The sequence below is a fragment of the Anabrus simplex genome, chromosome 8 (genome assembly GCF_040414725.1).
Source record: "Anabrus simplex isolate iqAnaSimp1 chromosome 8, ASM4041472v1, whole genome shotgun sequence".
NCBI lineage: Eukaryota > Metazoa > Arthropoda > Insecta > Orthoptera > Tettigoniidae > Anabrus > Anabrus simplex.
In genome coordinates this window covers 8,137,494-8,157,494 of record NC_090272.1, presented here as the reverse complement: position 1 = coordinate 8,157,494, position 20,001 = coordinate 8,137,494, and the positions used below count along the sequence as shown (strand labels likewise).

The following is a 20,001-nucleotide window of genomic DNA, read 5'->3' as shown; positions in this document are numbered from 1 at the left end:
TAAAACACTATTGTACGTCAGCATAAAGGAGTGAAATTAAAAATTAACACTATTATTCCCAGGACAAAATTCTGAAGAAGAGCACCCAACAATGACAGTGCATTTCACCGGCACAGATAGGTCTTATGGCGACGATGGAACAGGAAAGGGCTAGGAGTGGTAAGGAAGCGGCCGTAGCCTTAATTAAGGTACATCCCCAGCATTTGCCTAGTGTGAAAATGGGAAACCACGGGAAACCATTTTCAGGGCGACCGGCAGTGGGATTCGAACCTACTATCTCCCGAATGACAGTTCATTTGAATTAATATTTGACGAATGACAAAAAAGAAGACAATGCCGTAAGGATAAGTTAAATTAATAATGTAGTCAAAACAAGACTTAAAGGACAATTTATTCGGAGTAGTGTGGTGGATCAGCTACATCTACCTCCAGCCCTGTTGTTGCTAATCTCAAAAGATGCAGCAAGGAAGAATCTGAAAGTCGTCTTCTGTACTGATTTTTAATGAATTTCATAGTATGAAAAAACACTTTCACATATGTACGTGCTCCCAAACATTGAAGTGATTTTTAGTCCAAATTGTATTAACTTTGGGTATTTTCCCTGGGTAGCAGTTTAAAAAAATGCGATCCCTTTTCTTATCTTGTCTGTATGAATGTATCGGCTTGTAGATCGCAAAGCTCAAGTTGTATTTGTGGTTCTTTTTCCTCGATTGCAGCACCAAGAGGATCCACGGAAAGTTGTATACTTCTTTTCAGAATTTCAGTTTCCTTGAATCATGTGTTGAATTCTGCAATGATCTCTTGAATGTGCGAACTGAAGTCTGAAAAAATGTATGGTTTCTTGGTCCTCCTCCGCCACTAATTGTAGACAGCAGGGGAAATGAGTCCATTCATTGTTTTCTAAAGAACGTTTGAAAATGTTCAATTTGTTTCGAAATCCATTAACAGTTCCCACCACATCTGACACCTCGTGGTTTCTACCTTGAAGATTCAGGTTCAAGGTGTTCAGGTGATTTTTCATGTCTGTTAGGAAGGCTAACTGCTTTAAAAACTCTGGGCTTTCAATTTTCTCTTCTAGTTCTGAAGCATCTGACGAGACAAACTTATTAACAAATTCGGGGATTGCCTTGCTAATTGCAAAAAAAAAAAAAAAAAAAAAAAAAAACTGAACAAACGCTGAAGCGACTTCCCTGCACTCACCCACCTTACATGGTTGTACAGCAGCTTGTCTCCATATTCTGTCTCAATTTACAGCAGAAACTGTTTGAATTTTCTATGCAAAAGTTCTCAATTTCCACCTCTTAACACATTCATAATTGTAACCCCAAGTTCAAAAACTTCCGTTTTCTTAATTGATTGCCCACACAACGCTCTCTGGTGAATCAGACAGTGGATCATTGGACACGTTACGCCATTTTCTTTTAGAAAGCCCGTCACCCCTGTCATTGCTGGCGTTCCGTCTGTCACAATGGTTGAACATTTACTGAAGTCTCCAACTCTGTCGACAGTTCTTTTAACAGCATAATAAATGCCCCTCCCTTTTGCTGTTCCTTGAGAAGAGCAGACATCAAATAGCTCCTCTTTACTGCAGAAGTCTTCGAGATGGTGCGTACAAATATTAGTAGCTGACTGACATCGGACAGGATCAGTGCTTTCATCAAGGCATAGCGAGAAATATGTTCTTTCGTTAATCAATTTAATGATCGCTTTTTGTAACTTGTTCTCCCATATCAGTAACCTTCTCAATACTGTTTGGTTGGAAAGTGGCACTGATTCAAATTTCTCTGCCACTTTAGCATCTCCAAAAGCCTTTGCCATTTCCCTAGCGCACTTTTTAACAAGACTGCATTCAGTGAAGGGTTCATTTTACCTTTGCAAGTTCAAGCGACACTGCGTAGGAGGCGTACAGAGAAGACGACTGATTTTGTCAGATTTTACCAAATACACCTGTTAGCTTTATTAATTTCTTTAGAAGTCTGCAACCAGTGCGTGTCGAGCTTCTTCCTTATATCCTGCGTACTTTTTCTCGTGCAATGTTGAGTTATGTCGTTTAACATTGTACTCATTCGGCACAGACACTATTTGCATGTAAGCCAAACACTGAAGCTTCCCACTGTTTCTAGTAATTACATAGTCACTCTCCCAGATTTCCTTGTAAATTATGTTTTCATTTTCAATTTTGCGTTTCAGTGAGCTTCCACTCATTTTCTATTCACGTAAAAGACGCAAGCACTTTACACTCAACACTAAACAAAGGCTCTAAAATGGACTAGTGAAACTTCGCTACAAGTCATACAAGCGCGACTGAATGTTTGAGTGTGTATAGACGAGACGAATAGCCAGCAATCCTTGCCGGACGAGTCTATTGCTGTGTGAGTGAAGGGGATGGAGGTCAGTGGAGGGGCCCACGTCCGCTCTTGCCGCATCCTGCACTGTGAGATACGCGCGTCGTTCATAGAACAGCTGACTTAATTCTTTCTCAACTTTCTGTGCTTCAGACCAGCCACTTGTTGTTATGAATGTCTTTTATACATTTCATTAACATTAGCTATTAGAGTTCAGTTTCTGTGGAGTTGGGACCGGTTTCACATGAATGTGAAGATTCCTTGTATCAAGTAGGCAGTGCATTTTTACGAAAACATTCTTAGACAGGTTTGAAATTATGAAACAGTTGAATGTTGCACATCGTATATGTCTGCATGACAATTCAAAAGTTTTTATGACATAATTAAGATATGTATGACCATATTCAAACGTAAGTTATTGAAAAATATTCCCGAATATTTAAATATTGGTTTTATATTAATTGTGGCAAGATATACATAGAAGTGAAAATGATATCCATTCGAAAATATATGCTCTAGCAAGAATGAGGGTTTTACATTGTTAAAATAAAATAATCAAGTGAATACTTAAAAACAGGAAATTCGTTCTGACTTGGGATAAGTTTTTGAACGAGCTATGAAATATTTCTTGGTACATTTTCTTCAAATTTCTTAACAAATATATATAATTTTCCTAAAGCTCTGGCGGGCCGCCTTTTGGAAACCCATGGGCTAGACTTATCTTCACAAGAGAATTCCATTAGAGTAACTAAACTTCAGAGGCAGAACAGCACAACTCAAAGAAGCTAAGTGAAATGTTAATCTTACTAAATCTGGAGAATTTATAGAGTTTTCAAATCCATACCTGTGGTGATAATGAGTATCTAGGAGCTAGCGACCCCGCTATGGTGTCTATTCGCCACGTGCTCGCTTGTATAGCGATTTCAGAGACTTGCTCATCAGAGGTAAATCGTCTCCTTTGTAAAGAGTCGGCTAGCAAATGTGAAGAATGCTGTGGTGACGAGCATTGTGAAGAGTTTCACCGTGCGGGCAAAAATCAAGGACGTGTGCAAGGGTTTCGATCTCGCTGTGGCAACGCCGAAGCAGGATTTCGTAATTTTTAAGACTGATTATTCAAATGTAATGTACTGTTATGCCCATCTGTGGAGCGCGATAGAACTTATTTAGCTGATGTTCTCCAAAATTCTCTTCAACTGGACACTGAACATTTTCCTCCCTTCTTCAGTCCATGATTTATTCGTCCTGGTAGTCATTTTCTCAGCAAAATAACGGTTATTGGCTGCTTTTCTGAACTCGCCTCGATTTTGAACAATTTCCTGTGGCATGCCAATAATTTCCCGAAGGTCTTTTTCTATTTCACTAAGCCAGTTGTGTCCTTCATTGAGATAGCAAGGCTGAGAATCCTTTTGGTGAGCAGTCATTGTTCATTCTGAAAATGTGGCCAGAGAAATTTAATCGCCTTTTCCTGATGGTGTCCATGAACTTTTCAGAATGCTGATAAAGCTTCCGTTTCATCCAGATTCCCTCCGAGCAGACTGGACCAAAGGTTTTCCTTTGCTGTTTCTCTATGTCTTAAATAAGCGATCTGAAGCCAATGATCAAGGTTTCCGAGGCGTATTATTATTATTATTATTATTATTATTATTATTATGATTGTTGTTGTTGTTGTTGTTATTATCATTGCTATTGAACTGTTATTATTTCTGGTCGCACGTGTTTATTTTTCACTTAAAGAAGTAGCAAGTAGTGTGTACGCCGCGGAATCTAAATAAGCTGCATTCGCTGAAGAATATCTAGGAGGAATAAGTCAACGTGCAACTTTAGATATTGAGAAGAAAGTATTTTATTAAGATATATCTGAGAAGTGCTGGAAGATGGCGTTGATTTACATTATTTTTTAAATCTTTTCTCAAATAATAAAATAAGTGATCAGTTGATAGTAGAGTCTCATTGAGCTGAAAAGAATAAAATTAGAAATGTGATTAAGTAACAAACCGTAGGTGTACATATCAGGTTTTGTCACTAACAACATTTATTTAGGCTGGCTTTCAAAAACAACTAAAAACCTCTGTGTCATTTATTGATTTGACTGCAGCTTATGATACTGTGTGGAAACAAGAACTTATCTGCAAACTACTACGCGTTTTTTTCATGTAAGAAGATTGCACGACTTATTGATAGCATGCTCACCAAGAGGAAGTTTCGTGTAATACTGGGAAATGTTACTAGCAGTGAGAAAACTCTAAAGAATTGTCTTCCCCAAGGTTCTGCATTAGCCCCGCTGCTTTTCAACCTGTGCATAGCTGATATACTTGAAACTAGCTCTAGGAAATTCGGATATGCTTGATGATTGGGTTCTGGCAGTACAAGATAAATTAATGGAAAACACTGAAGAGACACTGACAGCTGATCTTACCACCTTGGGACAGTACTATTAAACCGAATCCAAATAAAGGTGAAGTTACATGTTTTCACCTTAGCAACAAAATGGCCAATAGTGAACTGAAGGTTCAGTTTGAGAACACTTGTCTTGCCCACAACAGATATCCACAATATCTAGGGATTACTCTTGACAGAACTCTGTCCTTCAAGAAACATCTTCAGAATACGGCTGCTAAGTTACGATCAAGAAACAACATCTTACAGAAGCTTTGTGGAACCACCCGGGGATCATTAGCATCTACCCTACGGTCTTCAGCTCTTGGTCTTGTGTACGCTGCTGCAGAATACTGCTCATCGATATGGCTGAACAGCAGTCACATCAAATTAATTGACACTCAGCTGAATGACACTATGCGTATGATATCAGGGACGATTAGATCAACTTCCACTTTCTGGATACCTCTTCTATCCCATATTCCACCACCTCACGTCCGCCTGAAAAATGGTCTCCTACGAGATTATATGAAAACAACTAACAACAGTCAGTTGCCAATCCATGGTGACATGAATGATGTTCTTAATAGGCTAAAAGCTGTTAGAACAGCCAGAAACCTAGCAGACGCTAACTTTAATCTGCTTCAGGCCTGAAAGCAAGTATGGATATCCAGTACTCCATCAGAATATCACAATCTACCATGGCTGGAAAACAAACCAGAGGGTTTTGATATTCCACGGAGCAACCATCAACAGGATTCGCACTGGTCGTGGCAGATGTGCCGACTCATAACACGGCAGCGTGCATTTGTGGTGCTGTGAAGTAAACAGAGCAGCACATACCAGGGAAACACCCTTGTGTGTTGATACTTCAAACTCTAAATATTATGTATTACTACTGTAATGAAATGGCGTATGGCTTTTAGTGCCGGGAGTGTCCGAGGACATGTTCTGCTCGCCAAGTGCAGGTGTTTTGATTTGACCCCCATAGGCGACCTGCGCGTCGGGATGAAGATGAAATGATGATGAAGACGACACATACACCCAGTCCTCGTGCCAGCGAAATTAACCAATGATGGTTAAAATTCCCGACCCTACCGGGAATCGAACCCGAGAGCCCTGTGGCCAAAGGCCAGCACGCTAATCATTTAGCCATGGAGCCGGACATTACTATTGTATTTATATGTAATGTGATGTGTTAGCCATATGCTGTATAACATTATTGAACATTACTTCAGTGACCGTCTCTTTGTTCAGTCAGCCCTTTTACTTTTAAAATTTGTTTATTAATATTCTGGAAGCCCCATTTCCTACTTCTAATGAATGTTCTTGATTACAAAATAGCCAGGTTTATTTTCATCATTGAATACGATGTATGAAGTCTTCGTGATAAAGGAACAGACTCCTTCTCCCCCTGTCGTGGGGTCGGTAGTCGTTGCGTGTTGTAAGAGGTGATTAAAGTAGGGACCAGGGCTTTTAACTTGGGAGCTTTGGATCCCGACCTGGAGTCCTGGTGAGGACCTCCCTTTTCTTCTGCCGATACCTTCAATGTCGGAACTGCTCGAATGTTTCCATATGATTAGTGTCGCCCAGTTTTACAGGTATTACCATTACAACACTCATTTTGCATTGCGTGTTTTGGGCAGAGGAACTGGCTGTTGAACAATGTGAACAAGTATCTCTCCCAGCCAAATTCAAATTACCGTAATCTAGCAAAGAAATGTCTAGAATGGTCTCCGTGGAAGCACACTCTGGTGAGCACCTGTACGGGTATTCGGCGTCGCAATGTTCTTCAGTTTCTCAGGTGAATGCGGATTGTTTTCATAAAGATTTTCTTTAACGTACCCCAAAGTAAAAAAAAGTACACTGCGGATGAGCGCTTTCCGTAATGAGATACTCACCGAAAAGCGCTTGGTAAGTCTCCTTATTGTCGAATTCGTAGAAACTGAACAATCCGCGTACATCTGATGAACCTCGCCTGCAACACGTGCATAAGGACAACAATGAACAGTCGTTGCTCTTGGGAAAACGTCCGGCATGTCTGTCAAGCGGTACTGCGGATGTCGTATGGCCAGCTCACGACACATGGCGTTTCTTTCCGCTCATAGTCCTCTGTTTAGCTTGATGTGCGCGACTTGCCGATCGCTCTGTAAGTTCCGCCGACACTGGCGTGAGAATTACAGAACTATTGTTAACACTGCTGTTTCTCATCACTCGCACTTTTAACAAATTAGGGTCTGCTTCAAAATAAATATATCTGACTCTATTTCCATTGAAAGGTTCATACTGCTGTGAGGCCTTGTGTTATTTCCAAAACTCGACTTTCTATATGAGAAATCTCATAAAACAAACTATCACGTAAGATGACACGAGCTCCTCGACTGTGATATGATATAATATAATACCTCCCGACCACTAGAACTCAGACAGACAAGGTAGCTAAGATGATCAAGGCACCTTCATTCGTAAACATGTCATGAGGACCAAGAAGCTGAACACATATTATAAACTTTTCTCAGTTATGACCTAGTTTAGGATTCGAAATGATACCACCACATGTCACTAAACAACTCGAAATTCAACTGAAAAGAGTCCTTTGTTCAGAGAGCTTTCTCCCCGTCACATGCATGAGACTCCAACACCAAATTATGAGCGAGAAGCTCTCCCCCGCCAGTGCAGCGAGTACTCCTAGGAAACATTTCGCCCTGGAACTCTCCATTTACTCGCCCCGAACACCAAAAGAGAACATTTGACTTGTTCCACTTCTCTTTTTCGAACTTCGCAGAATGAAAGTCATAGTAATTTATTGGACTTGCACGACTAAAAGATACCCTAATTCATTCAGCCGTACCACGTTCGTGTGTGAGCCCTAAGAACATGTATGGGGACACTTTGTAGAGAATTGTACAGTATATTGAAACTACTGGTTGTGTGCTCCATTTTCAATACGACAAACACTACTAGCTGTAGTGTCAGACTCCGCTCGGGCACTTCCTTAATGTTTTAAGTGAAATTTTGTAGCTTCGACTGTTAATTTACCAACTCTTTTGTGGATTTAGAAATATTGTTCAGTGTATAACTTTAAGTTTTAAATTGATATTATTTAGTTTCGCACTACAGTATTTCCTTGTGGCACACCACATTGTCTGGGAAGTAGTTGATCCTTTCAAGGAACTATTAAAAGTAAGTTTTAACTGTATGTATTAAGGCTCGATATGATGTAGGCCTACATGATTCCAACCGCCACTGGGGTCGTCACCAATCAGCTTAGAGACACCAAACACTGTACAATCAACATGTTTCTCTCTTCTGTCATTTTGTATAATTTCTTTTCAGCTATGTCTGAACCTCAATACAGATTGAGGCTGAACTTGGTCATGAACGGCATCCAGAATATCACAGTTCACCTCAGCGAAGCTGAAAACTGAGGTTTCAACACTAATATCGGTCGTTTTAGATATTAGACTTGCACGACTAAAGGATATCCTAATTTATCAGCTGTACCACGTTCGTGTGTGAGCCCTAAGAACGCTTAAAGGCGGTGAGAATGTATGGGTACACCCCAAGGGGTGTGTTACTCCCAGAGTAATTTTTCCAGATAGTACTGGTAAGTCATATGTGTACCAAGTTTCGTTGACAGCTATCTCGAAACATACATCCATAATCTCACTACTGTAGAATCTTTGAACTAACGTTGCCATGGTTACGGCCGGTCGTTTCTTTATCCGATTCCTAAATTAGGGGCAGCGTGCTGCCAATATCTCAATAACGGTTGCTTAAAACATCGCTTTGAGACCCGTAGGCTCTTTCTGTTCTTCACGTCGTATGGCTTATAAAGAGCTTTGTCCCATATTTGTACGACAAATTCAATATTTCGCCCATATTAGCCTAGCCCCTATATTAATGTGACAAAGGACCTAAATCTAGGGAATGGAGAGGGTTCAGACTGGTGCTACTCGCTTTTCCTCCGCCCCCACACCCCCGCTCACTCTCCATGAGAAGTGGGTGTTAGCTGATGTCATTCCACTCTTGAAATTCTGCACTTTTTACAGTTTTCTAAATAACATTTCACATCAAATACACTTCTACATTCTTCAAACTTGGCAGACCTACTGAAGCTGATCCCATGGCATTATATCGGATCTCCTTTGATTATACAGTAGATACACAGACCTAGGAAAATTTCTTTACTTTTTTCACATATTTTATGTTTTCAACCCTCACGTAATATGACGGCTGAAGTTCGCAAACTTCCCGAGCGTCTGTGCGATAAAACTACGTATAGTTTTGGTTGTCTTACGTTTCGTAGTACCTCGATCGGATGTATCTTACATTGAGATAGACATTCTACATTCTTATACATCTATCTGCACAGCATCGTTTCGAGGTATTTTGTGGCTGGAAGTTAAGTCGTATCGGTAACGGACAACACATTCGGTACCTATCATGAAGAGATCTATAATTTTGGTCCTATGACTTTTAGGCATATCTTGACCCCTTCTAACTTAGATACAGTTCCATTTTCTGATTTAATGTCAACTTTGTACATTTTCCATAATAAATTTTACTGTTCGGCACACTTATAAGACTGATAGATATTCTTTTAGATTTACCATTCACACATCCAAGGTACAATACTGTAATCGAATTTGGCAGGCGTATGGCCGAGGCATATGCCAAGATGCCTGCCAACTTCCATGATCCTATCACTTATAAGTGGTCCGAACAGTAAAATTAATTATGGAAAATGTACAAAACTGTCATTAAATCAGAAAATTCAACTCTATCTAAGGTAGAAGGGGTCAAGATATGATTAAAAGTCATAGTACCAAAGTTGTAGATCTCTTCATGATAGGTGCCGAATATGTTGTCCGTTTACCGATACGACTTACCATCCAGCCATAAAATACCTCGAAACGATGATGTGCAAAATTGCCTCTATTATTGGATATATACATTGTAACGTTTTGGAATTTCTCCGTCAGTTACGGGATATAAGCTATAATTTTGCCAAATTTCAATTTTCTAGCGCACGTAGAAGTTTACGTCCGCTTATTTTTATTTGGAGCCCGGGGGGGGGGGGGAGGAATAAAAGTTTGGCCTTTTTGGAATTTTTCCTTGGGTTACAGTATAATAGCTATCAGTTTCCTGAATTTCAAGTTTCTAGTTCATGTGGAAGTGGGTAAACGTTAATTCCAGTGAGTGTGTGTGTCAGTTAGCTTTATATAATAGAGGTATAGATATTGGTTTTATTGCCTAAAGGATGCGTCTGGTTCATTAAGACAGAAAATGATTTATCCTGGGAAAATGCAAAGTTTAGAATAAAATGCACATGCACTTCTCTTTGTAAGTAGACTTTTTGTGGTCCTTTTCTAATTCGACCATCATTTCTTGCAGCGTATTTAATTGTTAAGGTTCCCAGACATACAGTTTTTTCGAGTTGGTCTACTTCTTTTAAAGGAAACTAACTGTTCTTCTGATAGCTGGGTGTAACTAAATTCCTATTACCGAGCAGATATCATTTTGTCTGGAAACGTACCATTTCCCAGAAACAAGTACAACCGCACCGAACATTTGAATGTCCTGAATCTGTCGTAGTCCAGCTCCATGGCTGAATAATTAGCGACCTGGCCTTTTGGTCAAGGGAGTCCCAGCTTCAATTCCCTTAATTTGTCAATTTCTCTGGCTTCGGGACGAAGTCCATATGGCGTCTTTTATATTCGAGCACATCATAGGTAAGGCCATATTTTCGCCTAGGAGGTAGTTCGGAAAACCTGCACTAGGCCTGTCCGTATGCCATGCGGCTGCGTCAATTAGCGGAGCGGTGTACTTACGTCACATGAAGAGTCGATGGAGCTTGCGCAGATTACGGCAGTGGTAAATGTTCGACTGCCAGGTATTAACCCTTTACTGCATACTGTTGCCCTCAGGCAACATACAACTTTTCACCTTATAAATGGATACAGATTGTGGACAGAGGTAGTTTTCCGGCACACCTTTAACTGTACAGTCATTTAAAGACATATACCAGGGATGCCTTGTTTTTTTTTTTTGTTTTTTTTACATAACATAAGACAAAACAGCCCTACAACCAAAGGTACTCCTTCCACCCCGTCAGCATCCACGCGTACCAACCACCGTTTACTTTTACGTGGGCCCTCCCCATCACATTACCACAGGCTTTAGGAGTACGTCTGGCTCAACCTCAAAGACATTACCGACCAACGGTCGTGCAAATATACTTGAGCCCTGCAATACGTACCCATGGCCAGTAGGCAGTCCAGCTCCATGGCTGAATGATTAGCGACCTGGCCTTTTGGTCAAGGGAGTCCCAGCTTCAATTCCCTTAATTGGTCAGTTCCTCTGGCTTCGGGACGAGGTCCATATGGCGTCTTTTATATTCGAGTACATCATAGGTAAGGCCATATTTTCGCCTAGGAGGTAGTTCGGAAAACCTGCACTAGGCCTGTCCGTATGCCATGCGGCTGCGTCAATTAGCGGAGCGGTGTACTTACGTCACATGAAGAGTCGATGGAGCTTGCGCAGATTACGGCAGTGGTGAATGTTCGACTGCCAGGTATTAATAACCAGATAGACTCTAATGTGAATTCATTTGCAATCTGTATAGTCTATAACCATCTTAAAAAATGACTTCAACACACAAACGTTGTCTCTTTATAATTTTAGTATAAGTTAGATGAGATTATTTCAAAGGAAGGACATGACTAACTTACCCATCTATTAACGGCACCTCAGCCAGGATCTGCCTCGCGAGCTCTAGGCGTTCTCTTACAGACGTTACACTTTCCACTCGGAAGCCAGCCGTAAGACGCCCCGTCTCTCTGGTGAGCAAAGTCAACACCAGGAGCGCCACTTGAAGTCGACCCTCGACACAGCTGCCACCCATCGGGACACTGCAAACACAAACAGAAAGCGAGTTGTTCAACAGTTCGTGACTCAATTAAAGTAGGTCCATGAAATAATGATCAATAACGATGAAAAATAATACAAGAACTCTACATTTCGGGTTTACAATTTCAGAAGGTGATTATTTAATTCATTTTAACCCTCGAATGCGTGATATTTCATTATAACATTTAAACACTACTTTCGGATTCGCTGGATGTTTTATAGCATGCAATATTTTATTTTATAACATATTTTTAGTTCTATATCGTTACTTTAGCAAACAAAGAGAATGTAGTACACCGTTTTATAATCTGTATTTTAGTATGTTCAATATATCCATGACAATTTCCCTTTCTGATTTTCTTCCATTTATTGCTGTAGATCAATCCACGATTAAGCCTACTTTCTCCCACTCTGACAGCGTTGTATCATCGTGTTACAGCAAAGAAACACTTCACATTTTTCACAAGAAGCAATTGTGAATGCATTGTATCCGGGTATCTTGCATTGTCATTGGTCCGGTGAGCAGTTGAGTCTTGAGTCTTCAAAAGTGGATTTCAGCACTAATTCCATACTTCAATTCAATGACGTCTGTTCTAGTTCGTCAGTAGGCAGCACTATATATCGACAGTGGAGCCAACCTCTTCGGAGCCTTTGTTTAAAATAATGGAGTACATAGGAAGCCGCCTCAAATTTCCGTGCAGAGGCTCTTCACATCAAGTGTCAAATAGTGTTGCTACACCAGGCGTTTAATGCTTTAGTGAAAAGAGACGGTAAATTATGAACCGAGTATATATATTAAATTTATATATATTTCGCAGTTATGATTCTCTTTAAAAATAATTTCACAAGTAAATTAATTTCGTCCTTACACCTTACTCCTTTCCAAGGCTGTGCGAGTGTTTCAATAAAAATTAAAGGGGTAAATCTTTCAGCGAATCCTAAATCTCTAAAATTGTCACGTGTGTAGTAAGTTGGAAAAAGAACTGTATTTCAAAATGAATTATTTCTTCAACGTAGGCCACACTACGCTTGCTTTTCGTGATTCCTCATTTTCACACCAAGCAAATTAGGAGTTTGTACCTAAGTCAAGGGCTCCGAAATCTAACCACATTTATTGGTATAAATCAGAGAAAAATAATGGAAATAGTTCAATCTTTCGAAAAATGAAGGGCATTTGCATGACCCCAGCCACAAGACATATTTAAGCTATGGCTAGGTGTCATCCGAAAATTTGCGTAATGGAAGTTACCATGAAGGAAGTGTAACCCTAGCAACTGTACAGGCTGTGATGTAAGGTATGGGTGGATGGTCACACAATGTTACCTAGCAACCGTGCAGGCAGTGATGTAAGGTATGGACGGATGGTTAGACAATGTTACCTAGCAACCGTGTAGGCAGTGATGTAAGGTATGGATAGATGGTCATACAATGTTACCTAGCAACCGTGCAGGCAGTGATGTAAGGTATGGACGGATGGTTAGACAATGTTACCTAGCAACCGTGCAGGCAGTGATGTAAGGTATGGATGGATGGTTAGACAATGTCATCTAGCAACCGTGCAGACTGTGATGTAAGGTATGGATGGATAGTCAGACAGTGTTGCCTAGCAACCGTGCAGGCTGTGATTTAAGGTATGGATGGATGGCTAGACAATGTTACCTACCAACCGTGCAGGCTGTGATGTAAGGTATGGATGGATGGTTGGACAATGTTACATAGCAACCGTGCAGGCTGTGATGTAAGGTATGGATGGATGGTCAGACAATGTTACCTGCCAACCGTGCAGGCTGTGATGTAAGGTATGGATGGATGGCTAAACAATGTTACCTACCAACCGTGCAGGCTGTGATGTAAGGTATGGATGGATGGCTAGACAATGTTACCTGCCAACCGTGCAGGCAGTGATGTAAGGTATGGATGGATGGCTAGACAATGTTACCTACCAACCGTGCAGACTGTGATGTAAGGTATGGATGGATAGTCAGACAGTGTTGCCTAGCAACCGTGCAGGCTGTGATTTAAGGTATGGATGGATGGCTAGACAATGTTACCTACCAACCGTGCAGGCTGTGATGTAAGGTATGGATGGATGGTTGGACAATGTTACATAGCAACCGTGCAGGCTGTGATGTAAGGTACGGATGGATGGTTAGACTATGTTACCTAGCAACCGTGCAGGCAGTGATGTAAGGTATGGATGGATGGTCACACAATGTTACGTAGCAACCATGCAGGCAGTGATGTAAGGTATGGATGGAAGGTTAGACAATGTTACCTATCAACCATGCAGGCTGTGATGTAAGATATGGATGGATGGTCACACAATGTTACCTAGCAACCGTGCAGGCTGTGATGTAAGGTATGGATGGATGGTCACACAATGTTACCTAGCAACCGTGCAGGCAGTGATGTAAGGTATGGATGGAAGGTTAGACAATGTTACCTAGCAACCGTGCAGGCAGTGATGTAAGGTATGGATGGAAGGTTAGACAATGTTACCTAGCAACTGTGCGGGCTATGTCCTATGCTTGGTGGTCATCTGATATTAGCAGCCGCTGCTGGATGGCCATGACCGAGAGACATAATTATGATCATTTGATTTTCGCGAAGGGAAAAGTGGCTCCTTTCTTTTAATTTTAGACTTTTCATGTCTTTAAATTTAGAGGCAATACATATGATCCTTTTCAGCGGATTCTAAACGTATGTGGCCAAGAAAAATAAAATAGGTAACTTTGTCTTGGCGCCTGAAAAACTCGCTTTGTGATATTATTTCAGCTGAGCAGAAAGGTTCTGTATTGAAAGTACTGTATATATATCGTTCTAAATGATATAATATACACCCGAGAGAAAAGAAAGCTTGTAATTAATTTCGAATGTCGAGTGTTTATTGAGAGCGTCTCGAAGTGAGGGGGACCGAGCGTCATGACGCCCCACACACTACAAGGAGAAAACATTGTTTTAACCCATAATCGGAATAACATACGAATATTGGCAGTTTGGAGAAGGGGCCCTTCTTCTAAACAGTGAATGCTTCTACAAAACATTTTGATGATATCCTTTTAGTGGAAACTCTGATGTCTTATACACAAAGTACTTCATGGATTAAACACACAGACAGAATGGTAATCATGACAACCGACTGGCTCTGTCTCTCTTCATATCATGTGAGACGACTTTGTAAAGCGCCAGGCGAAGACAACTCCAGTTCTTCAGAAGACACATTCTCACTGCCAAGGGAGATACATATTCATTTCTACCACCTGTATTTTCCTATGGTAATGCACAGTGAGTTTCACGAACCAATACATAACCTAACAAGCGGTAGAAGCCTACCTCACTCCAGGGTCAGTGTCCCACGTTACAAGTTTTAAAATGAAGCTGCTTTATATAGTTTATTTTATTTGTGCTACTCCGATACTATGTTTTGTAGTAATAAGCTGTACTAGTTTGTACGTATGAAAATACAGACATTTGTGATAAAAGTCATTCCGTTTTGTGTACAAGAAATCCACCAGCAACCTTCGCTAAGGTTTTACTGACGTGTCTCAAACTCACTCTCCATCAAAAGTAATTATTTCCTCAAATTAAACTTCTGAAGTGGCTAAGGTGCGTCATATCTGCACTCGATCCTTACCTTCTCTGGATGACAGTCGCTCTTTGCCAGACGTCTCATCAATTAGGGAATGGCTTCAAGCGATGGGATCCGTCTGGTGTCCTCTAAATTACTCTGCGTGACAGGAATTTCTCGTTATTGTAGAAAATTATCTACCTAGCTTGCCTCCCTGTTTACTTTAATTACATTTTAGGTGCGTATAAAGTATAAAATTGAAAATGACACAATACACGTCTGAAAGAAAATGATTTTTATAACGCAAAAATAGACACTAAGAACACAAAATTTATTATAAACAGTTATAAACAGTTTAGCAGTCAGATCAGATCAATTAACATGTTATAATTTTAATTATAATAATTACGTTGCCTACAAATCAACGATAATGTAATGATAATAACAATAATAATAATAATAATAATAATAATAATAATAATTGTTACCGAGTTTTTGTGGTAGTTATGCGTGAAAGAAGGTGCGGGGTGGTGAACAGGTCTCAAGCTACTAAAGTAAAATTAATTTAAAATTTAACAAGGTTATATTTTCTTTTCAAAACAAAGAAATAACAAGCATGGCAGGTACAAGGTAGCAAGTCCAAAGGGTAGTTACAATATTTACAGGATTTGGGCTTCGCGCCCTGACTTCACAATGCTAGGGCAATCAGCTCAGTTTTACCCCAAACACAAGTTTCAACAGAGGGGCAGAAAACCCCATTCATGCCTAGGAGCCCTTGCTCCAATTTACACTGAAAAGCCTCCACGAGGCATACAACACTCAATTTTCAAAAGAGCCACTCGCTCTCAAATTTAAGCCTCTCCCAGGCCACACCAAACTCCACCTTCAAGCTGTCCTCAACGGACGTAAACACAGGGGTAAAATACCCAATCTACTGAGGTCTATTAAATGAAAATAAGGTTAATTAAATGACCTCTAAAATAACAATTTGAGAGGAGGCGAACTTGCACTCCTAATACACTTTGATTAAGACCTACTTGGCACTAGGCCGTTAATACAAGGGCTAATCCCATACTAAAGAGGTGACTTAAGAAGAGAACAATTTGTTTTACGTTAACGAAGAATAGGTTGAGAAAAATAAGTTCACCTCAAAACAATATGAGTGGGAGCTCGAGAGGGTTAGCACTCTCTATCCCAGTATGTAGCTTTAAAAGGGAACATATGAAAAGAGTAGTTACATTTAGGAAAAGGTTACATGGTGGAACGTTTCGAACCCGCCCCGAGAGTTAAACTGCTGAGCTAGCAAAGAAAGAAGTTATTAATCGGCCATTACCTTGTTGTTGACCGCTGCCGAGGAAAGAGGCGCTTCCCGCCTCCTGCTATGTACTTAATACACTGAAAGATGGAACAGAAGTGGCCCGGAGACCCTAAAATCAGCAGTTTAAATACTCTCGCGGAAGGTTCTAGGCGTTAGGGGAATGAGAACACCCTCCCACGAGGATTTTATTGGTTCATCAATAAACCCCCTACACAATACTAAGAAGAAACACATAATTGGTGGAAAATTAATTTAAGAAATTCAGGATAGGCTAGATTTAAAACAAGGGGAAAGGAGGGGTTAATATTGCCAACTTAACCAATGACTGAAAGAAATTTAGCAAAGAACAAACATTTGAAATAAAAATTTCTCCAACAAAATAGTTCTTTGACTCCGCACTAGGGTGCACTATTGTTGATCTTCAGTAGTGTCCTCTAGAAGAGAAAGTTCACACTTCTTACTTCAAGCGAAACAAAAACACATCAAAAATGACACAGTTCAAAACTCAAAATTTTCCACGTGGTGACATCTTCTGAGAAGGTAGAGAATTAATAGCGTAGATAAAGTTCAGACTTCCCCCAGCAGAGGAGTTTCAACTGGCGCAAATTTTAAATTAGCGGCGTGGAGGTGTACCGCCCGGTACAGACCTCCCCCCCTAAAAGTACCTCCAGGGGTGACACATGAAATCTGTTTGAAACAAGGTCCAAGTTATGCTGTGGATATGAAGATTGATTGCAGAAGCATTTATAAGATTTTCTTAATTTGGTTTGATTCAGTTTCAAAATTTTGTTGTTGCAGGTGAAGTAAAGTCTTTATATTTGCAGAAGTTGAATTTCTGAAGATAAACTTTTAATACTTAGAGGTGAAGAAAAATTTTGCAATTGCCACCAAATATTGCTGTTGAATTCCCAAGTGTAGTCATTGCTTATCGTAACTGTCCATGTAGTTGATGTTGATTAAGTTGAATGGCCAGACCGGCCGTTGCAGCTTGCGTCCAAAGGGAGGCCGCTCGGACCCCTCAAGTACCCTGAGATACCGCTCGCCCGCACTATGAGGGGAGCAGAGGTGTTGAAACACGCCGCGCCCGCGGTGAACATATACAGGCTGCGGGCAAGTAGCAGGTCGTGCGCCGCGCATCAGCCCTGGCCGGGAGGAGAGCTCCGGCTCGCCGTGCACCTGACGTACTCGCTGGAGAAGAGGGGGCCCGTCCTCTGCCCCAGTTGCTGCACGGCGCCGCGCGGCTGCGGGGGCACTGAAACATTAAAGCTAGGCGGCAGAATTGTGTTGGACCATCATCTTTTTGAGGGGACAGGCTTGGTGAAGAGGTTGAGGGGTCAGCGGCGTGCAGATGTCCATGGCATTTAATATAATCAAGCCACCGTGTGTATAGGAGCAGGAGACGGGAGCGTGGTAATGGCCGAGGCAAGGACAGGATGGCAGTTTAACAAATCGGGGGAGGTTTCACACAAATGCTTACATATAAAACAAAACATTATGGAAGGGGCAGAATGCCTAGAAATTGAAAACTCAAAAAAAAATATAACCTTCATATCCCCTTTCACAATAATATGAAGCAAGTTAACACAGAAATTACACCGGTTTCACCTGTGACAGGTGAACCCTAAATATCCTCTCGGTGGCTGGATTGCTTAATAACAACGTAACCGGCGTAAGGAAATCGAGAATAATGCATGACCCCTGAAATCTAGGGGCAAGCTTGCCCGCGGGAACAAAGTTCTTGACCATCACCTGGTCACCTACCTTCAAAGTGGTGGGTCTCCGTCCACGATCATACCTTTCCCTAACCTTTTCATGAGATACCTTAAGATTGGCTTTAGCCTTCTTCCAAAGATCTTTAATATTATCCGGATATATTGTCTCGGGTAGAATGTCACTCAGAGACCAGAGGTTAGAGAGCGGCGTGTTGGGAACAAACTTGAACATCAAAGAAGCTGGAGTGAATTTATGTGATTCATGAACCGCCGAATTCAAAGCAAAAGCTAACCAATGCAGGGACGTGTCCCACCTGGAATGATCTTCATGATGATAGGCAATAAGTGCGGACCTGAGATTACGATTAACCCGTTCAGCCAGAGATGGTTGAGGGTAATAAGCAGAAGTAGTTACATGAGAGATGGATAAGTCAAAACAGAATTTACGAAAAAGATTTGATGTAAACGCCTTAGCATTATCGGACACAATATATTGGCACGGACCAAAAGAAGCAAAAATAGAATTTAGGCAAGTAATGGTGGACTGAGCGGTAGCCAGCTTAGTCGGAAATAACCAAGAGAATCTGGTAAAACCATCTACGCATACAAAGATGAACTTGTTAGCATTACCCTTTGACTGGGGGAAGGGTCCGACATAATCAATGTACAGGCGTTCCATGGGGCGCGACGCTTGATGGGAAGACAAAAGGCCTACCTTGGTGGACATGGTTGGTTTACAAATCAAACAGGATTTACAAGCCTTTACTAGTTCACGGATTTCACCGTCCATACCTTTCCAGATGAACATTTCACGAATCTTTTCACGGGTTTTAAAGATTCCAAGATGCCCCCCCTAATGGGGTCTCATGATAGTACTTGAAGATCATAGGCACAAGAACAGCTGGAACGACAACCTTCATCATCTTGTCATGCCTCGAAGGGCAACATAAAACACCATTCCTCAGAACATAAGGGACAAGATGTTCCCCAGAAGAAAGGGTTTCCATTATCGGAGCCAGCGTCGGATCTTCATGTTGGTATTTCTCGATATCCCTAAAGAGCATGGGGGCATCCGTTAAGATGGCATTAACATCAGATGGTGTTGACTCGGGAGGTGATGAACTGTCGACCGGTTCATGGTTCTCAACGTCGTTTGAAAACATACGGCTGAGTCCATCAGCGACAATATTTTCGGTACCTCTGATATGTCTAACATCAAACTGGAAGGCAGAAATACGGATGGCCCAGCGGGCTATACGACCAGTACGACGCGGCCTACCTAAGACCCAGCTTAAGGCTTGATTATCTGTCTCCAGGTCGAATTTAACATGTTCCAGATAGAGACGGAACTTCTCTAAGGCGAATAAGACTGCCAAACCTTCGAGCTCATAGATGGAATACTTGGCTTCTTGAGCCGACAAAGTCCTGGATGCATAGGCGATAGGTCGCCTCCCTAGTTCAGTCTCTTGAAGAAGGACTGCCGCTACTGCTGACGACGACGCGTCGGTTTGGACGATGAATTTCTTCGAGAAATCAGGCATAGCAAGTACAGGGGCATTACAAAGAGCTAATTTAAGGTCTTCGAAAGCGGCTTGTTGAGAAGGTCCCCACTCAAATTTGATGCCTTTCCTACGAAGAAGGTTTAAGGGCGCCGCTCTATTAGCGAAGTTAGGAATAAACTTCCTGAAGAAAATCACCATACCAATGAACCTGGCGATGCCTTTGATGTCCTTGGGAGGTTTAAAATCACGGATGGCCTGTGTTCTAGAA

General features: G+C 41.2%; 1 protein-coding gene across 1 annotated transcript in view; it reads right to left on the bottom strand.

Moving 5' to 3' along the window:
- The window catches only part of LOC136879105 (dipeptidase 1-like), a 475,836-nt gene that overhangs the window by 345,234 nt on the left and 110,601 nt on the right, over positions 1–20,001 (bottom strand). The window contains exon 2 of the mRNA XM_068228978.1: positions 11,456–11,635. Coding sequence (XP_068085079.1) covers positions 11,456–11,635 — 180 coding nt within the window. The remainder of the gene's footprint in view (positions 1–11,455; positions 11,636–20,001) is intronic.